At 45.5% G+C, this 21,151-nt stretch overlaps 1 protein-coding gene across 1 annotated transcript in view; it reads right to left on the bottom strand.

Annotated features, from left to right (window-relative positions):
* The window catches only part of MET (MET proto-oncogene, receptor tyrosine kinase), a 426,751-nt gene that overhangs the window by 196,970 nt on the left and 208,630 nt on the right, over positions 1 to 21,151 (bottom strand). Inside the window, exon 4 of the mRNA XM_086919386.1 lies at positions 3,541 to 3,675. Coding sequence (XP_086775512.1) covers positions 3,541 to 3,675 — 135 coding nt within the window. The remainder of the gene's footprint in view (positions 1 to 3,540; positions 3,676 to 21,151) is intronic.

Genomic DNA, 21,151 nt, shown 5'->3' with positions numbered 1-21,151 from the left:
TCCTCAATGTCAAATTTGGAAACTTTAATATCCAGTAGAAGACTGTATGAGAGGTACATTTTCAATGCTGAGGCATCTTACATTAATTCCCAAACTGACCCTTCCATAAAACAACCCAAAAATGATTTGAAATGGTAACACATGCAACCAATCCACTTTCAACCAATCCACATTCTTCTTTCAAAGTTGAGGACCTAACAGCCACACTTGAGGAAATCACATGATTTATTATAATAAAATATAATCAATTACACTCTCGTTATTCCTTCCACAAAATTATTTGAGCTGACTTTCAACAAGTAGAAAAATTACACATTCATGGAATAATTTAAATGAGGTATCCTACAAAGCCCCATTCAATACTTTAGCCAATGTACAACTATCCAACCACTTCAATGATCTCATTCCAGACTCTCTTTCTAAGGAGGTGAAAAACAATTTTGCACTTTTTCTAAAGGCTTAGTGAATCTTTCATTCACTGCTGGTGTGCTTCATTACTGCTTTAAAGAGGGCAACATTTCCCCTGTACTCTAGATCATAAGGTCTTCAATAATGTCAGGTCTGTATCCGGTCTCCTTTTTCTAGCAAGGATAGAAAATTCTGAAAGCAGGCATCTTAAACCAAACACTCATGACAATAACCTACAAGCTTAATAGAGACCTGGATTCTGTATATAGTATGGGGACCGCCAAGCTCCAGCTGATAGATATAGATAACTCTTTACATATTCTAGATGATTGCAACTCTTGTTGGATTATTCACTTGGACCTATCTGTTGCATTCAACACAGTGAACCACAAGACACAGAGTAAACCCGAGAAGAATGCAAGGATAAAGGAGACAAAGTATTTACATGGTTTACCTGATACCCTACAGATGATTCTAAACAAATACAATTAGGAAAAAGAATGGGAACACAAAAAAATACTGCCTTTCATCAAATTGCAAAAGGAATGAAACAGCACCAGAAGTGAAATCTTGAACTATCGTCAGTTAAAAATGGGCTTTCAGACACCATTGCTGGGAATGTAAAATTCTATTTTAAGTCACTTGAAGTTTTACATTTGGTTTTAAGAGAAGAGTGGAAGAAAAGGAAATGTCCTGTTTTATGTGCAGTAGTTCAAGGACATCATTTGGTATTTAGAAAATAATTTTGAAAACTAAATGTATCCAAATAATAATGCTTTTGGTAAATGATCTTAGTTTCCTTCAAAACGTTTCTTCCTGTCTGCCTGACCTTCAGCTTTTAATTATTCAGCAGAAAATTATTTTAGAAGTGTGCTAATTGTACTAACAGCATCACAAGCTACATTTGAAAGTAAATGCTCAAAGCAGGTGATGCAAAATGAAAAATGCTGTCAGAGTATTTTCAAATGTTTAGTGAGTGTAGCTCACCAAGATACACATTTTGACAGAATGAGTTTGTGCACAAACTTAGAACTCCAGATCTTGTATCCCATTCTAATGCTGAAAAAGCTTCCTTCATTTATTATTTGTACTAAATTGTGTAAGCTCTGGAATGCGAAAATTATTGTAAGTGCAAAAGGACTAGCCTCAGGGACTATAAATCTTCAAAATGTTATGCTTGTATGTTATGTGTATATTTGCAGAGCATCTGATCATCCCAGAGGGTATCATGGAGCTGAGCAGGTGTGTGCGCTAAGAGCTGTCTATGTGAAGTGCCAGGTCAAAACAGTTGCAGATAGAGGACTGGACTAGTAAGTTAACTAGGCAAGCTGATTTAGAAATAATGTCATATTGTCTCAAAAACGATGACTCTGCCTTCGATGCTATATGATCTGACTGTTTGGATACCTATGGAAATATCAATTATGTCACTGTTCCTGAAAGAGTGTATTTCAGGGTGAAAAAATGGAACACATGAAGGGATCTTCCTATTTAGTAAGTACTGCCCTCACACACCCAAGTGGGTGTAATGTTTCATCATCGGGCTTTTGCTCCTCGTGGGGTCAGCGCTGCAATACCCCACGGGCCCCGCAAGAGGGCTCTTTGTCAGAGATCTTTAAATCAAATAGCAGTGATGGTGAGTGTGAGTGTGTGGGGTGGGTGAAGTGGTGAGTTAAAAATACTTAATGAGTACCAAAAAACTAATTTATTAGGAGGTCCCCTTGCTAGGGATAAAAGCAGTGTGTTAAGTGTTAGCTCCTAAAAATTAGGAGAAACAACTCAGCGAAGGGTGCAAATAGTGTAGGTCTTGTGGGCCAACATGTTTCATGACTTAGTGGTGCAGGAGAATCCATGGCGTTTCATCAGGACCAAAAGAATGATAAATGTATATGCCTACCCTACGTCAGGGTTGGGAAGATGAGTGTTGGTATTTAATGATTACCAATATATACTCACACAAAGTTGAGCAAGTACCTAATCGGGAGTAAAATAATAGTAGTTGTTCTATGTTCCAGACCTACAATCGCAAAATTCGTGTCCCTTAGGTCATAGCAGATGACCACGTTAATGCTGCGGTGTTAAATATAGTCAGCGCAGAGTTGAAGCTTAATCACCTACCCCTTTTTCTGCTAGCCTTCCATTGTAAAATGTGATGCCTGTTGTTTTATATGGTTCCATGCACTATTTCTTGTTTTAAAAAGGAAGGTTTTTTAAATTAAGTTCCTCTCTCACATTGAGTCTTAAATGGGTCAATATTGACTTCAACTCTTAGTCTCTAACTTGAACCGCTCTTGCCGTTCTCAAATAATTTGGTAAATCCTACTGCGAATATGCTGGTGGCACCCAGCCATCGGCCTGATTATGAGCTGTGCAGAGAGGTATCCCCTGGTCAGATACCCCTCTACTCAAACATCTTTGGCCCTGTGTTTTAACACCAGGATTACTGTGTGTGGGATATTGCTTGTTTCCTGCACTGAAAATCTCTTGTACTTATATATCTGTATCCTTGTTCACCACATCTCTATTGGGACCCAGTAGTAACATGAAGCACTTCTCTTGTGGATCCTGATCTATGAGTTTGTGGACATCAGGATCACTGGACCGCTTCCTGGATCATGATTTCATACTAGTGTCCATGAATTGGTCTCCTAAGCTCAGTATTAAGCACACTACCATTGATGAGCTGCAAATGACAAAAAATTGTAAAAGCCCATTTAAACATGGAAAAATAAAGCGATTGCAATCAGCCAAATGTACCTCTATCAAGCATACCCACTACTCTCCATCCTAGAGCTCACCTTTAGATCACCTACATATATCTGCAGTATTCTCACATAAGGACCAGTTCTACTAAACACAACTTAGCAAAGTGTTACCACTTAGGTGTCTATTGCATGGAATGTGGGATGTCTGCATCAGTTATTGGGCACTGGGATGTTATCAACACCGTGGTGCTAGGTATTTACTGTACAGATTTCTACAGGTGAGTAAAGCATTATTGGATGTTAGAGGATATGGTACAACCACAGAAATCAAAAACTTAATTCGGGAAGAAATTAAAATTTCCACCCAAATCAAGTTTTCAGAGATTCTCAAGATGAGTGACATAGCTGAGTTAAATGTTTCCCTCACCTTTCTTCCAGTGATAACCAGGGCATTTCCATCCTGCACTGAGGAGTGCTGAATGACTACTTCAGATGAGACTGGGTGTGCATCCAGGAGAAAATCGACGTGGGGCTTTGTCTGTCCTGAGCGAGATAACGCAACCTATAAGGAAACAAGAAGAGTTAAACAGTCTTCCATTTTTTGTTTAGTTTAACTTACCACTATAAACCAGTTTGATGAAATGTGACTTCCAGAACACTGTTCTACCATCCAACTCAGAATTCTATTTGTAGGCACATCCTACATTCTGAGGTACAGTCACAATATATTTTACCAGTAGCAAAACTGTGTGGGAAAAAGTGCCCTCAAAGAGTGCCTTGTGCAGTAAATTTCCATGTAGATGTGATGAAAATAGCACACACGTAGCAGTCAGGAGGCTGTGAAGTGGCTTTGGCAAAATGTTGGAACACTGCAAATCAACTAAATAAAGTGATAGATAGCTAAATGCATACGTACATTCCAACATAAACAAACAAATAAATAAATAAACAGTGCAAAGTGGTGGTGTATTTAGTCAATGTTTGTTTGGACATCCTTTGGTAAATCAGATTTTGAAGTTCTACATAACACAACCATATTCACAGTTCCAAATAAACCATAAAGGGTATGCCTTGACGTTTCAATCTCTTTCACATTGCATCGCATGAACTTGGGAAACGCACAAGAATTGGAAGAACTGACAATTTACCAAAGTGTATTTTTTATAGGTAATTCTTCCCAAAGCACTTAAAAGACTTGAGACACAAGGAGTGGACGGAAAACAAAGGTTTTTGCTGAGATAGAATATGTATAACCTTTCAGCTTGAGCTTGTTATATTGGTATACATTTATGTGCTAGCACATCTTCACTAATGAACAGACTGAACTTGTCACAGAAAGTAGAACAACTCCACCTTAAATTAAAAACGTCCAAAAGAAGGACTAACACAATTAGTTCAGCAGGCTGAATTGATAGATTAATGTAGGGTGTGTTGACTGGATTGGTGGTTGTGAGTACATAAATAATTGTCATTGATTTTGAAAAAACAAAGTGATCATACATTATTTTTTTTCTCCTGACGCTTGAGGTACTTTGAGGAAACTATTTTGTTTAATGTGCTAATGTCTCATATACCCCAGTGGCAACTATGCTCCAGAGAAAAAAATGAGTAGTCAGATATGTGGGTTTAGAACCTATGGGCCCGATTCTGATCTAGTTCGGAAAGCAAACCGAACGGCTGGTGTCCGGAATGCTTTCAGTACGACTTGTGTCAAGGGAGTCCGATCAATCAAGTACGATACATTTGAATGCATCCGGATACCTTATTCCTGTGTATAAAAAGGGAGATCGTGCTCAGCCAAGTAATTATCGCCCAATAAGCTTGATCGACACTATACAAAAAATAGTCTGCCGAGTGATTGTCAATAGATTGCTTGAATGGGCAGATGATAATAATATCCTATCACCTTTCCAGGCTGGCTTCCGAAGGGCAACCAGTACAGTGGATCAAGTTTTTTGCTTTCAATTGATCCAGTGGAGGACCGTGGTATTAGGAGGAGGCAGCCTCTATGCGGCTTTTGTCGATCTGCGGGCTGCCTTCGACCTGGTGCTGCGGGTAAAACTATGGCAGGTTCTGGAGGTTCTGGGGGTTCCCGAGGTTCTGCTGACTATGATCATGAGACTTCATGAGTTAACCTACGCAAAAATCCAGTGGGGGGGGGGTTATGGAAAGGACACTGCTGAATTTCCCGTTGAGCGCGGGGTTCGGCAAGGGTGTTCAATGGCCCCAACCCTGTTTACCCTATTTATCAACGGTATTGTCCCACGTATGTTATCTCAGTCAGTGGATGCTCCCTCTCTTGCAGGTGTAAAAGTTCCTATTTTAATGTTTGCAGACGACACGTTAATTTTATCCAAAACCCCAAGTAGTTTACAACATGCATTGACCAACTTTGATACCTTCTGTGTGGATCACGGTCTGGAGGTGAATGTGTCTAAAACGAAGCTCATGATATTTAATCCACATCGTAGTTTCAAGTCCAAAATCGTCATGAGTGGTCGTCCTCTTGATGTGGTAAAGTCATTCACCTACCTGGGGATCCACATATCGGATAACAATAGGTGGTGTCATCACATTGATATAGCAACTCTACGCCATAAACAATTAGCTGGTGTTATCAATCTGGAACATAGGAAGTCTTTGACTAAACCAGTTAAACCAGCTTTGATGATTTATGAAGCCAAGGCAATCGGGTCTGCGCTCTATGGGGCAGAGATGTGGGGTTACGAAAATTTGAGTGCGCTCCAAATATCTGAGAATACATTTTTGAGGTTAATTACTGGTACCCCGAATAGCACTCTATTGAGATACGATCTTGGCAGGAAACAAATTGTGGACTTAGCCAGACTACGGCCAATCTTATACTGGCGTAGGCTCTGGACTACCCCTGAGCTCGCCCACTATGCGGAAGGATTTACTGACGTTATCAAAGCAGACTGTTTCCATAAGATCACTTGGTTTAAAATGCTAAAACTGATGTTGTTTGAGCTCGGGCTAAGTGAGTTGTGGTTTGACCCATCAGGAGCTTTATTCCCTTCTAAGTCAATCTTAAAGAATATGTATTGGGAATATGTTGCTAACGCCAGTTTGCGTAATTCTAATAATGGGTCCATGGCTGTTAGTTTTCTGGAGGTCAAATTGTTTCCTGTATTTGAAATGTACTGCGATTTTATATCTAAACCCTTAGACAGGAAAATTTTGTTCCAAATGAGAGCTGGTTCACTCCCCCTAAGATCACTAACAGCAAAATGGGGCTCTGGAGGGTCCACTATCTGCCCTGCTTGTGGCTTAGGAAGAGAATCTCTTGGACACTTTTTGTTCTCTTGCAAAGTCTATAGTGTCCCTAGACGAGTCTGGCTGGCACCTATGTGCAGAAAACTTGGTACCACATGTAGTAGAGTTGTGTTGCGCATTTTATGTACAACCTCCCTCACATGGATCATAATTGCCACTGCAAAATACCTTGGGTGGGCTTGGATCATCAGGCAGAGACTGCTAGTAATGTAACTATTCTCTGCCGATGAAAAGCAGAGATTGCTAGTGAATTGACTATTTCCTGCTTATGTATTGTATCAGTGTCTTCATGAAATTTATATTAAGGTTTTTAACTTTGGTCATTTAAAATCAAGATTTTAATAATGAACTTTTACACCTTCTTATTCTCTCATTAATACTGTGGTTTGTTTTAATACAACGGTTCTATGGATTTGTAAGTGCTTTGTAATTTCTGAGTACTTGTATATTTAATTGTTTTTTAATATGTCTGTATGTCTTGCTTTTATGAGTAACTACTCGAATAAAGCACTTTTGAATTGAATTGCATCCGGATACGAATCGGTCGTACTCCCATTGACTTCAATGGGAGCCTAACTACCGAACGCGTACACTGGCTCCCATAGCAAAAAGTTGTGGGTGGGGAAAAGCGTACACCCTGCACACTGTGCATGGTCTGACAGGGGGGACTCATGGGCACACCCCAGTGACAGATTCGTAGGGCCCCCCAAGTACAATTACGACAGCCGTTTTATCTCGCTGAGACCGAAGCGAAGCCGCTGTCCGAATCGTTCATCGTACTCACTCGGTCGGAATTCGGCTCCATTGCGCAGCATGATTCAGCTACGAACGAGTTGTACAGACAGGTTGGGGTGCCGGAAATGATTCGGTCGACAGGTACGCAATCTTCACATCATACTTGGTCGGACATGTGTACGAATCAGTCGGAAACAAGGGCTACGAATCGGATCCGGGAAACCAAATCCGATTCGGAGGCCTTCTGAACGACATCGGAATCTGGCCCTATGTTTCATGCAGAGTGGCCGGATACAAAAATATATGACTCAAAATACACAAAAAACTGTAGCATAAACCCAAACTAAGTATTGAGTGCCAGGATGCAGAATTTATATGGATGTAATGTAGCGTAAATGAAAGGATTGGTGGTGGACTGATTGCCAGGAGTGCACACAGTTTTTGGGAGATGGGCATATCAACTATCCCCAATCCGTGATGCACTGCCTATTGGGAAACTGGTAGACTGACCGACAGGTCGTCAACTCTGAAAAGCTGGTAGTGCTGAGGAAGAAGCCAGAAATAGCCTATACTGATAACAGTTTGAAATTGGTTAAAACACATTAGGAGAAAAAATCTATAAAAAATAAAAATGGTTGATATTCTGAATTCTCTTTGTTTTTGAAGAAAATAACTATTTTGAAATTGGGCAAAGAAGCATAGTGGACAGTTTGCGGTACGGGACCAGCTCTTCGGGGCTCCTCCTGCAATCTCCTCAGTTTTGGCATCCTGGGGCTGCAGAGAAACCTCACCTTCCGCCATCCAACCGCGCACCTTGGTGTCTGACGGCCCAGTGAACCTCACACTCCAGGTTGGGCTCACCCGGGGGAAACATCCTTTACAACGCAACTTTTACCATGCAGTGCCTTTACGACGCAACTTTTACAACGCAAACCATTACAGCGCATTGCGCTGGGGGGCGCTCTAGGATAGGGAATAAGTTTAATTTACTATCCAACACCTTCTCTAGTGTCCACGGGGACTGGAGTTGGAATAGTAAATTAAACTATTCACTATCCAGCACCCCAAAGCGCTATGCGTTGTAAAGGTTTTCGTTGTAAAAACCGTGTTGTAAAGGCATTTGTGGTAAAAGCATGCATTGTAATGTCATACATCCCTCACCCGGTGCTGAGCTCAAGGCGGCGATGGGTCGGGCCCCCTCCTTCGACCCGCAGGGTCTCTCCGCCTGCCCTCTGCCTTTCCTGCATTTCGGGCTGGACTCAACGGCTGCAGGACCTGCCAGGGGACTCGGGCTGAGGTGAACGGCCCTGTGAACTTTCCCACTCCGGGCTGGGCTCACCCGGTGCTGAGCTCAAGGTGGCAAGGGGTTGGGCCCCTTCCTTCGACCCGCTGGGTCTCTCCACCTGCCCTCTGCCTTCCCTGTATCTAGGACTGGATTCAATGGCTGCAGGACCTGCCAGGGGACTCGGGCCCGAGATCACGCCAGACATGCGAGGATGCGAGGGCCGGCCTCCTCTCGCTGCCAGCAGAGCATAACTTGACCGCTTGCACTGGAGGCGCCCCCTGTGAGTTGTTCCTGTGACTTGTTCCCACCTGTGCTGGTCTCTCCTCACCCCCGCAGAGGCCCGGGAGAAGAAGCGTGAGCTGCGTCTCAAATGGGGGACACTTTTACTTTACTCTCTTGATCACTTTCGCCTGTGTCTCGATGCGCTTGCCTGATCGGGTGAAGAGAGGACTTTGGTGGCCTAGAATGTGGCGTTCCGTCTCTAGTGAGCCTCTGGTGAGCCCAATGAGTCTCATAATTGTTCCAGGTTTGTGCTGCTCCCAAGCTGAGAGAGGGGGAGTGGAAAAGAAAGGGTGATCCCTTTTAGTTCTCTTCCAGACACCGGTGATTGCTGCCTTTGGACCCCTGTGGCGATCTGCAACACAGTCCTCGAAGTGGGTTTTTATTAGCTGAGTTCTTGGGCTATGGCACTTGGTGGGGAATGACTATGGATATCCGTCTCGAGCGCCTGACCTGACTGTATTTTCGAGTCCCTTGGGAGGATAGAGAGTTTACCTGACCTCCATTTTGCCAATGGTATCTTTTGCACAATCTCTTAGAGTATCTTGGGATTTCTCTAGTGTCCATTTTGTCCCCGGCCTCTTTCCTTGCGCAATCTCCTCCCTTACCTCTTCACTGGTTTTTTCTCACCAGTTCATGAACACTAAAATAGGACTATACTGGCACCTTCCTCCTGAGTTATCATTCCTCGACAGTTCCTCCCTATTCGAACTCTCTACCTAGACAGCATTTTTTGCATATGGATGTTTTGTGTTTTTTTCTGTACGTTATCTTGCTCTATTATTTATTTTTACTTAATTAATCTTATCCCACCCAACTTATTTGTTGATATTTGTTATTGCTGATCTTCATATCTATATTTCATATATATTTTCTTCTTATTTGATTAATCTATATTTTTATTTTTATTCTTATTTTTATTTTATTTTATATTTTAGAGTCATTGCCTATCGTTTATAATATGTATTTAAGTAATTGATTATCATATGTCTTTATGCTTCCCTTTATCGTTGTGACCTCACTTGGATGTTCTTTTTATTTAACTATTACTATGCATACAACAGCTTGCCCAATTTTCCTTCCATGTTTTCTTCCACTAGCTACCAGCACTTTCCATCCCCCCTCCTCACTATGTCTCTATCCACTATTCTATCACTACTATCGACGTTTGACTCCCCTACCTACCCACTCCTTTGCCAGCTTCTTTATTTACATGCAGTCCTAGCCTCCCCTACCACCACTTTTTCTTTACTCTCACTCTTTACTCTTACTCTCCACTGTTCTGTCACTACAATTGACGTTTGACTCCCCTACCTACCCACTTCTTTGTCAGCGTCTTTATGTTTTGTTTTATACGCAGCCCCAGCCTCCGCTACCCCCTTTTTCTTCTATCTACATATTCCTACCTTCCTATGCCTCTTCTCAGCTTATCCCTCCGCCCTACTCTGTTAGCTCTCTCTCTGTAACGTAGACCCTTCGTCTCCTTCCTCTCTTGACCTCCTACACTCGGCGTCCAACGCTAAGTTCCACTCCCACACACCTTCCTTCTCTACAGGACCTCAATAATTCCGATTCATCATGCCTCCTCGCACTGTTCCCTTCATAGCTTATGATCCTTCCCTCAGTAGACATGGTCCTAACTCCATTCTTCTCCAAAAATACCAAGAAAAATGTTAAGCACAAACTTTTAAAACATCACCAAGAAACCTTGTTCATGAACAACTACTGCAGCCTCACCTCCATTATCAAAACAAATTACATCTTCTACACCAAACGCCCCTCTAAATGGAAAAGTATCTTCCTCGTACACCTCCCCATAATGAATTCCTGCAAAATCCGATACGGACTGAAACTTTCGACCACCCTTCCCCTTCCTTCCCAGGTGATATTGACATCTCCATATTCAAATCTGGCAATATCCTCAATCAAGCTTCTGACAACCACCTCACCATCTTTGATCAACATTTGAGTTCCTTATCTCTCTTTCTCACTAATCCTCCCTCATTCCCCTCATCCCCCTACTCACGGACTGCAATCGATTTGAGCACATTTCTCCTGTCCTCAAATCCCTCAAATGGCACCCCGTTGAAGGCAGATCCACCTACAAAACTGCTTGCATCACACATAAAGCACTTCATCAAAACGCCCCTCAGTACCTATCTGAGAAACTTCTAAAAGCTGGCAGCTCTAGAGATTTGAGAAGCTCTGACAACCTCATCCTCATCCCTCCTCTGTTAAATAAGAAAGCCACCCAAACACGCTCCTTCTCTGGAAATGTGCCATCCATCGGGAATTCACTCTCCATTGAATTACGCTGCAACCCCTCCTACTGTAACTTCAAAAAAGCCTTGAAATTGCACCTTCTTAACCATTACTTAGGCCCTTATTTCCCTGCACTTAACACTTGTCCCTATTAATTCTGCGTCTCTCAGTTTTTCTTTTTTCTGCCCACCCTTCTTTCTGCTCCCCCCTCTCTCTTAATTCTCCCCTATCCTACTTCCTTACCCTCTTTTCTCATTTAGCAGAGGAAAGATCTCTGGCCCTTATCTCTCTGACCTGGCCTCTCCCTATTCTACTGTAAACTCGCCCCCCTTACTCTACGACCACACCATTTAATTCTTCCTTTCCATCTCTCTCAACCTCATTTCCCCTTTGCTCATTGATCTTTTCCCCATGATCCCTGGGCTCCTTCACCCTTCCCATGTTATTCCTCCACCCTCAAAAGTTTCCCCCTCTCCCTTCTTTAGTCTCAACTATCACTCTTCCTGCCCTTTCTCTTTGAGCCATACTACCCTGTAATTTTGTTAACTTTAGTCTTTGGTTCTCGTATTCATCGTTGTTTTTTACTGTCCACATGGTCATATGGCTGAGATACCCGCCACCCCCTCTCAACACAATCCCCAAAGGAGGGAAACCGGAAACAGTTCTTGAAGTTTTTGGAAGAGGGAGGGAGTGACCCTCCCCGGCCGTATTTATTAAAACAAAAAATTATAACATTAAACAGTTTCATATTAATGTACAATTTCATTACCACATTGCCATGTTTGGCTAACCTTAACAGATTCTCTAATACAGAGGTTCTCCTAGCCGAACTAACAACCTACAAAACATTTTCTTGAAATATTGAAATTGTACATCCTAACGTTTAAGGGCCAACGGCAAGGTCGTAACCGGTGTCAAGATCCCTAACCAGAAATACCCCCCCCCCACTTGGGAGGGGCGACAGCACTGAGGCGTACCTCAAGTGCAACTACCAATTTCCCTTGACTTGACGGGGGCCCCAATAAACTCGACGCCACTTAAAGGTCGTTCGAGGACTCGTGTGAGTATCTAGAAGGTAGCGTAGACCTCCCCCCAAACCCCACACAACTTACCACATCTGCCGTCGCAGACGTCACTGGCCCCGGGAAATTCCCCAGGAGGGGGCTGTAACCCCTCCTACACAGGAAGGGGCCTTGACCGCCTTTCCTTTCCTTCCGGCGGCCTCTCCTTAGACAGGACCGCCTCCCCGTTGAGGGGCCAAAGGCCACCTCTCCCGAGCGCTCCCATCCGTGTTGGGTGACGCCCACTCATAGGGATCTTCCAATTACTGCTCACCGATCATGACCTTACCGCCCGACCAAAATAAATACGACAATGCTAACTAAACCAACAATACATTGGCCACTATGACCAAAATAAGCATGCTTATAAATGGACACTAAAAACCGAATATCTTTAATCACAAAACATACATAAAATCGACCAACTTTATTACACACTCAATATCAACACGATAATACCACAACCTGTAAACGAAATAGAATTATCGATCCATTTTATTACAAACAACTGGCTGTCTTCAGGGGCTGGTGGGTGGGTCAAAATTGGCTCTTCGTTCCGTCTCGAGCTCACGTGCAGCGAGGAGGTGCAGCTTCAGAGCACAGGAACAAGAGGATGTCTTCTGGTCTTGCGTCCCTTTTTATCCGTCTTCAGGGCGGGCGTAAACCCGCCCCTGCCTGCCCCGAGGGCGTGGCCAGCCGCGTCAGTGTCTAGGCCAGCCCACTCTAGGGCGGGAAAGGGCGCGCCCCGGCTACGCCGCTTCGGGCATACCAGCTGAGACGCGCCTCCCGCCCAAAATGGCTTCCCGGGGGGATCGAGGTACTCTGCCATACGTTCGGGGGGACCGAGTGGTCGCCCCTTTCCATATGGCTGAGATACCCGCCACCCCCTCTCAACACAATCCCCAAAGGAGGGAAACCGGAAACAGTTCTTGAAGTTTTTGGAAGAGGGAGGGAGTGACCCTCCCCGGCCGTATTTATTAAAACAAAAAATTATAACATTAAACAGTTTCATATTAATGTACAATTTCATTACCACATTGCGATGTTTGGCTAACCTTAACAGATTCTCTAATACAGAGGTTCTCCTAGCCGAACTAACAACCTACAAAACATTTTCTTGAAATATTGAAATTGTACATCCTAACGTTTAAGGGCCAACGGCAAGGTCGTAACCGGTGTCAAGATCCCTAACCAGAAATACCCCCCCCCCCACTTGGGAGGGGCGACAGCACTGAGGCGTACCTCAAGTGCAACTACCAATTTCCCTTGACTTGACGGGGGCCCCAATAAACTCGACGCCACTTAAAGGTCGTTCGAGGACTCGTGTGAGTATCTAGAAGGTAGCGTAGACCTCCCCCCAAACCCCACACAACTTACCACATCTGCCGTCGCAGACGTCACTGGCCCCGGGAAATTCCCCAGGAGGGGGCTGTAACCCCTCCTACACAGGAAGGGGCCTTGACCGCCTTTCCTTTCCTTCCGGCGGCCTCTCCTTAGACAGGACCGCCTCCCCGTTGAGGGGCCAAAGGCCACCTCTCCCGAGCGCTCCCATCCGTGTTGGGTGACGCCCACTCATAGGGATCTTCCAATTACTGCTCACCGATCATGACCTTACCGCCACAGGCCGGATAGTTGACCGGCTATCCGGACCCCCCAAAAAGCTCCTACCTAAAGGTCATGCTTTAACGTTTTTAACCATGCTAAGAAGTCTCCTATGAGTAACTCATTCCCCACCCGAGACAAATGCACACCATCCCCCGAATACATACTGTCATCATTAATACAGCCATGCGAAATAGAATGCAATGTCCCGGAACGGAACAACCTACTCACTTTGTTATTAAGCTTTCTAACAGACTGATTCAAAGCAGGAATAGAAATAGCCCCCCGCCACACCTTTCGTGGGATCATATGGGACCACGCAATTGTGCACCCCGGAACTCTCCTCGCCAACCAACTTACAGTGGAAAGCATTGCCTCCAGGAGAAGTCGTCTACCGGTGGTGACCAAATCATTGCCCCCTAAATGCACTATGACTATAGACGGCGGTGACCTCGTCCGCCCTAACAAATCCTCAAAATATGCTTGAAACTGGTCAATACAGAGACCGCCTCTTCCGTAGAAGGACACCCTGTACCCGTATTCCCCAGCTACGTGAATCATATCACCTGCTTTGAATACGTCCGCGGCACGCCTCACGTATGAGTGGCCCACGACCCACACCTCCTTTTTCACAGCCGGTGATGTCTGACCGCTGGCCCGGTGTTGGCTCGACTGCATAGTCCGCCCCGCCTCGTAGGCTTGCGCAACTGAAAACCAAACAAAAACAAGAGGCGTGAGTACGTCATTACAGCTTTACAACATGTGCAACCGCACATACCTCTTATAACAATTGGAGGACCAACGCCCCACTCGTTTCACTTGTTCAACATTAAGACCCCTGGCTGTAGCTTCCGTAGCAGCCCCTATCCGAAAGGAATGGGTCCCAAACTCGCCCGGGTTCAAGCCCGCAGCGGCAATTGACATCGCAAGCACCCGCTGAAACTGAAATTTCGTCAGTGGGGTGGCGTCCGCGTGTCTCAACAAGGTCCCCCCCCATAATGCCACCCTTCGTGCTAGGTAATCTTCCAAACACTTTACCGGACACATGGAGGACCCGGGAATCCTGCGTATGATTATGCAGTCACCCATCCCGTCTTGATCGGTCTTGGACCTGACAAAGGAGACCGTCATTGCCTCTCCTCTGATCTGAACGTGTTCTTGGCACAAACCCCCCGCCACATCCTGTTTGTTCCTTGCCACCAGTTCGCTTACTCGCATCGCCCCGTGAAATGCTAGCGTAAAAGCGGCTCGGAACAACACCGCCTCAAACTGAGATGAACATGTGGCAGGGAGTGTAGCCAACAACTGGGCCAACCTATCCAAACCTATCGGGCGCCTCTCATCTACTCTGCGACCCTCAAGGCGTTGCCACCCACGCAGCGCTTTCTGTACAACGAAAGACGCTGTCGGGTCCTGGATACTATGAGCCCTGGCAACAAAGGAAATAGCAGCACGATGCCTCTGGGCCGTAGCCACAGATTTCCCAGCCCTACGTAAGGACATCAGAAAATTCACTACCCATTCCTCGTGGCCCCAAAGCCTCTCTCTATCAGTCCCCAAAAAGGCTACGTAGGACCTAAACGCCCCTTCATATGCTTTCCTCGTCCGTGGTGCTAGACTCTCTCCCACGAGGTGACGAAGTTCGGGGCACCGAGAGACCAGAGAGCTTCGGGGAAGGGTGCCGGCTCTGGGTCCGCTGAGGGAAGGAAACCCGAGAAAGCCTGAATATGAAAACGAGACAGTGCATCAGCCGCCAGATTCATTACCCCTGGGACATGTTTTGCTCTGAACAGCACATTCAGTTGCATACACAGTAAAACAATTTCTTTGAGCAGTCTTAAAATCAGTTTACATCGTGCTGCCTGACTATTGATGCACTCGACCACGGTCATATTGTCAGACCAAAATATCACAGAGTGATCTTTGAACCCTTCTGGCCAGGTTCTCAGGGCCACCAAAATGGGAAAAAGTTCCAGGAAAGCAATATTATTTGTCAGACCATTGTCATGCCACCATGTCGGCCACCTTTGTGCCGACCATTTTGTGCCGAAGATGGCACCAAAACCTATGCTACCTGCTGAATCTGTCCATAGCCCCAGCTCTTCAGAGGATACGGCTGGTTTGTTCCAGATGACTCGACCATTAAAGTCCGCCAGAAATGCTAACCAAATACGCACGTCCTGGCGGACCTCAGCCGATAGTCTCGTGCGATGATGGCCCTCCTTTAGGCCGACCATAGCTTGGGCAATTGAACGAGAAAAGGGGCGGGCCATCGGTATAACTCTCAGGGCAAAATTCAACTGTCCCACCAACTGCTGTAATTGATGCAGCGTAACTTTAGATCCATTTAGACACACTTGCAGGGCTGCCCTGAACTTCCACACTTTGTCAGTTGGCAAACGAAAACAACCTTCTCTGGAGTCTAACTCGATCCCCAGAAACTCGAGGCAAGTCGCAGGACCCACCGTCTTACCTGGTGCCAATGGCACACCAAACTGCTTCATTAATACACAAAATTCGGCCAAGGCCCGGCCACATTCGAGATCCCCGGCTGCCCCAAGGAACAGAAAATCATCAAGGTAATGCATTACATGTTGGAAACCCGTCTTCTTTGTGAAGACCCATTGTAGAAAACTACTGAATTTCTCGAAATAGGCACAAGATATAGAGCACCCCATCGGCATACACTTATCCATGTAATAATAACCCTGAAACATAAAACCTAGGAGACGCTGATCGTCCGGGTATACCGGGAGCAACCGGAACGCTGACTCGATATCTGACTTCGCCATCAGCGCCCCGGGCCCCAGGCGATTCAAAATGGCTACGGCCTCATCGAAGGATGCGTACCGCACCGAACACACTTCTGGGTCTATTGCATCGTTTACAGAAAGACCACGTGGAGCTGACAAATTATGAATCAGTCGAAACTCACCCGGGTCCTTTTTGGGGACCACCCCTAAAGGAGAACAAACAAAATTCTGTACCGGGGGTACACTAAATGGGCCGGCGACCCGACCTCGAGTAACCTCTTTCCGGATCTTTTCCTGAACCACGGTCGTATGCTGCAGGACGGAAAGTTGATTTTTACACTTCTCCACGCCCTGAAAGTCCCCTACCGGGATGCGGAAACCATACGAAAATCCGTTCCGCAGCACCCCAGCAGAAGTACGATCCGGGTATTCACTGAGCCAGGGAATCATCGCCAAGGTATCAATCGGGGTAGGTAAAGGCGCCCCTCGGACTACGTTAGACCTGTTTGGCGCCTCCTCTCCCCCCGTTATCACCCGTTTTGGCTCTGCACGTGGACTCAGGATGGGACGACCCGCACCCACTACATTCATGTTTAAATTTACACGATCCCTGGGGCCTGGTACATTTACCTTTGTTGAAATTGAAGCAGAACCCCCTTTTTCCTGTATTGCCGGCAGGTCTCGAGTAATCGTCGGTACTCGTACCTGACCGAAAGGGCGTCCCCCCATAATGGCGGGAGGATTCGCCAACATTACTTCCTACCAATGGCATTTTCAACATACCTGTCTCCTTCATTTTATCCCATGTCAAAGAATCATAACAATCCCAGGTTAAGCTTTTATTATGCTCTTTTGCCTTTCTAAAAAGATTATCGTAGCAGAACCAATGGTTACCCTGGTGTGATGTCGAGTACCCCATGATTCTTGACTGATAGGTCGGCAACTCGGAAAGCAACTCGGGCCTACGTTCCCCCAAGATTGACGTAAAAATTCCCCATGCATTGCCCCAATTGCCGATAGTCTCATTTACTTTAAAGGCGGCCATTTTTGCGCGCCAAACACTCGGATGCATAAGATCTTTCTGACCCTTAACATGCTCCACCTCATAATGATCAACAAGCAACGAGAAGATGTTCACGTATTCCCCCGCCCAAATCTTCTCCTTAATTGCCAAAGGCACATGTTGACCCAACCTTTCTCTACGAGAGGGTGCTGACTCATCCCTCGCAATCGGCAATGGCCGCTTACCTGCACCGGACGCTGCATATGCGGTCACAATCGTCCCTTGTGGCTTGTCAACTACTGCAGCCGGCGCGGACGCCTTGGCTGCATCCCGTTTCTCGCGCAATTGCTTCATCAGCGCCTGGGCCTCGGCAGCCGTGGCGCCCTCACTACTGTCGCCCAACCACGCTGCAAGTTGTGCTGCCAGCTCGGGCGGCATATCCTCTTTGGACACCGGGGTGATCACCACAGGAATCGGATTCCCCTCTACTGGTACTGGGGTTGGCGCTTCGAGCGGGGTACAGGGAACCGGGGCGTCTCCCCCAGCTGGTCCCCTCCTTGGCCTCTTGGCTCTTCCTCCCGGAGCTGCTCCAGCCGACGGACGCTCCGGCCCCCCTTCCCCGTCTCTCTCCGCCACCCGCTTCTTCAGCTCAGTCATCTCCTTCATGAGGACCCGAACCATCTGTTCGGTCGTCATTCTCTTCCCGCCTTTCTTGGGCATTTCTCCGACAGAGTATCTGTAAGACAAAAAGAAAGATTACAACGCTCAAAATTGGCTCTTCGTTCCGTCTCGAGCTCACGTGCAGCGAGGAGGTGCAGCTTCAGAGCACAGGAACAAGAGGATGTCTTCTGGTCTTGCGTCCCTTTTTATCCGTCTTCAGGGCGGGCGTAAACCCGCCCCTGCCTGCCCCGAGGGCGTGGCCAGCCGCGTCAGTGTCTAGGCCAGCCCACTCTAGGGCGGGAAAGGGCGCGCCCCGGCTACGCCGCTTCGGGCATACCAGCCGAGACGCGCCTCCCGCCCAAAATGGCTTCCCGGGGGGATCGAGGTACTCTGCCATACGTTCGGGGGGACCGAGTGGTCGCCCCTTTCCATTATAGCTTACTTTGTACTAAAAATGTTCCTCACCTCTCTTGAATTCATTCTAGAAATACTGTTATGTTATGCTCATCTTGATGTTACCTTGTAAGGCGCTCTGATACCCTAGGGTCCAGCCAGCGCTATATAAAACCTTATAAATAAATAAATAAATAAATAAATCAATAAATAAATGAATAAATAAATAAATAAATAAGGTAGGCATGTGGAATGAACAGTAGAGTGTCACCAGGAAAGATAATGGGAAAGAGTGAAATAAGTTGGTACATAAGGTCTAAGCTGATGTACTTAACCTTTTCTTAATTTTAGCGTTTTCCATCTTAAAACATTATGCCATTGTTTAATAAAGAAACCCAGATGAACCCTGCAAACTTTTTATCATACAATGGTCATCGTAGTATTACCTAAACATTGTGACTTTCTTTCGATTCGTTCCAAACAAAACGCACAAATGAGTCTCCCGTCCGTGAAATACATTGGAACATGATATGAGAGTCCCTTTATTTCTGAGGTTTGGACAACCTGTTAACTGTTTAGTGAACTGGCACACAGTAAGAGTAAGTAACGTTGGCAGTGCTGTGCACCACAGTGTCATTCCATGCAGGGGCACACTGCCGCTGTGTGTGACTGTGCTGAAGAGCATTCAGCAGACATTCAGGAGCGGTGGCTTTACGCTCCACTTTTTGAGTCTGTGCTGCAGGATTCCCAGATGTTTGAGGAGGGCCTGGAGTCACAAGATGGGTGCAGCTCCAGAATGCAACCACCTTCTAAAAGGCCCCTATTTGGGTACAAGTTAATGTACATAAATGCCCTCTGCGTGGGAGCTGGGCAGGTGGGGGTTCGTGCTACTGCTCCTGGAGAGACTTTGCGCTACACTAATGCTCGTGCAGCATCTGTCTACTGAAGCAATTCATTTTTGCTTTTTTGCCCCTGGGTTACTCCAGTAATTGAAGCACCTGCAGTGGCATAGGGGATTCCTCAGCTCCACGGGCACGCCCAATTTTGAATGTGAAACAACACCCTGTTTAGAAAGCACAGGTCACACTGAACCTTTGGTTATTACAGAAAGCTTAATCCAGAAGGAGTCTGAAAGTCTTACACACATTTCTGGAGTAGACAAACTCTGGGTACATATTGGCTGGGAGGTTGGGTGTCCAGAGCCATGGGACTCAAGACCATTACTTCTTTCCATGGGCCATAGGCATTAAAGATATGATCACTGCTTCCCCTCTTGCTGCACACTGTGCTGCCTTGCAGCCAGAATTCTCTTCCCTCTTTAAAGCAATGAGGACCTGCTCGCCACCAGCCAGGCCTCACTCTCTTACAAACCTTTCCAATGGCTCGTACGTTAAAATGCTAACATTGGTCAATTTTTGATTTTTGAAGCATGAAAAATGTAATCTGCAAAGTAAATTCCTCTGTATTTTATGGACAAACGGAAATATAATTATTCCAGTTCGGGAAGAGCTCATCGTTTACGTGGCGCCAGACATTTACGAGGAGCCAGCGAAGAGCTGACATATTTGTACACAAGACAGTGTGAAAATTCAAGAAGCAGAAAAGCTGCATGGAAAAGTCTGATTAATGTGACTAATATGAACAGAGGTAACACCACAGCTGCAAATACCTTTTAAGTTGATCATTAGCCAGGTCTCCCCTCAATGCCCAGCACTACAAAATGTCAAAAATGCCTTCGGAGCATTAATTTCAGGCTTGCACTTATTGCCAGCATTCCTTCCGACTGAGTGAAAGAAGTTAACCCTTGACACACTTCGAACGTAAAAACACTAAACCAATGTAATGGTGATTAGCTCCAAGTGTCAACTAATGGCGGAAAACCTCGTGCACACATTCTAGGGTTCAGAAAGCGTTATGTACCTCTCAAATGTTTTACAGATTTAAACATCGTCTGTTCTACAACAAATGTATGTAGTGCATCAAATTTCTTACAATACCATTGTTATTTCACTCTTTCTTGGTACAGTTAATGAACCTTAGATATAAAACATTGCATTTTCTTCGCAGGTTAGTTGATCGCACTTTGCAGAGGCCAATAAGAAAAGACCTGTGTTCGACCCAGGAGCGATTTCCTTAAGAGGGAAGATATATTTATTTTGCGGGGAAGGAAAGAGCAAGGAGCTCTGAAACAGAGCAAACACTTGGGGCCGAGATTTACAGAATCAGATTTCAAATACGGATTCCCTCTGTAGGTAAAAAAAGACCATAAACAAAGTAATCGACCTATACATATATACACCATCTGTCATGATATGCGCGCATTGGGGAGTCAAGGCTTATTTTTCCAACTCCACTTTGACTTACCTTGGTGAAACATTAAAAGTCAATATTTTTGCACGTCGATATTAAAATGTCGATATTTGATATCACATCTGTCTGTGGTGCCTAGGATGCTGATATCTGGAGAATGCCCTGATTCAATGGTGGCCTGTAATCATTGACTGTTCAGGCCCATGGAGACATGCAGGCCAATGGCAGGGACGAAGGGTAAACAAATGACCCACGTAAGAGTCCTCTTCCCATGAGTTCCTAAGGGGCCTGTTCCTTTCTAAGCTTCAGGTTATACATGGTACAAGGACTCATTTCATGAGCATGGATAACTAGAGACTGGTACTGTACATAGTTTGATGCTTTTTAACACCAAGTATGGG

The sequence above is a fragment of the Lissotriton vulgaris genome, chromosome 1_1, assembly GCF_964263255.1.
Source record: "Lissotriton vulgaris chromosome 1_1, aLisVul1.2, whole genome shotgun sequence".
Classification (NCBI taxonomy): Eukaryota; Metazoa; Chordata; class Amphibia; order Caudata; family Salamandridae; genus Lissotriton; species Lissotriton vulgaris.
The sequence above is the reverse complement of the archived record's forward strand: the minus strand, read 5'-3'. Positions and strand labels throughout refer to the sequence as shown.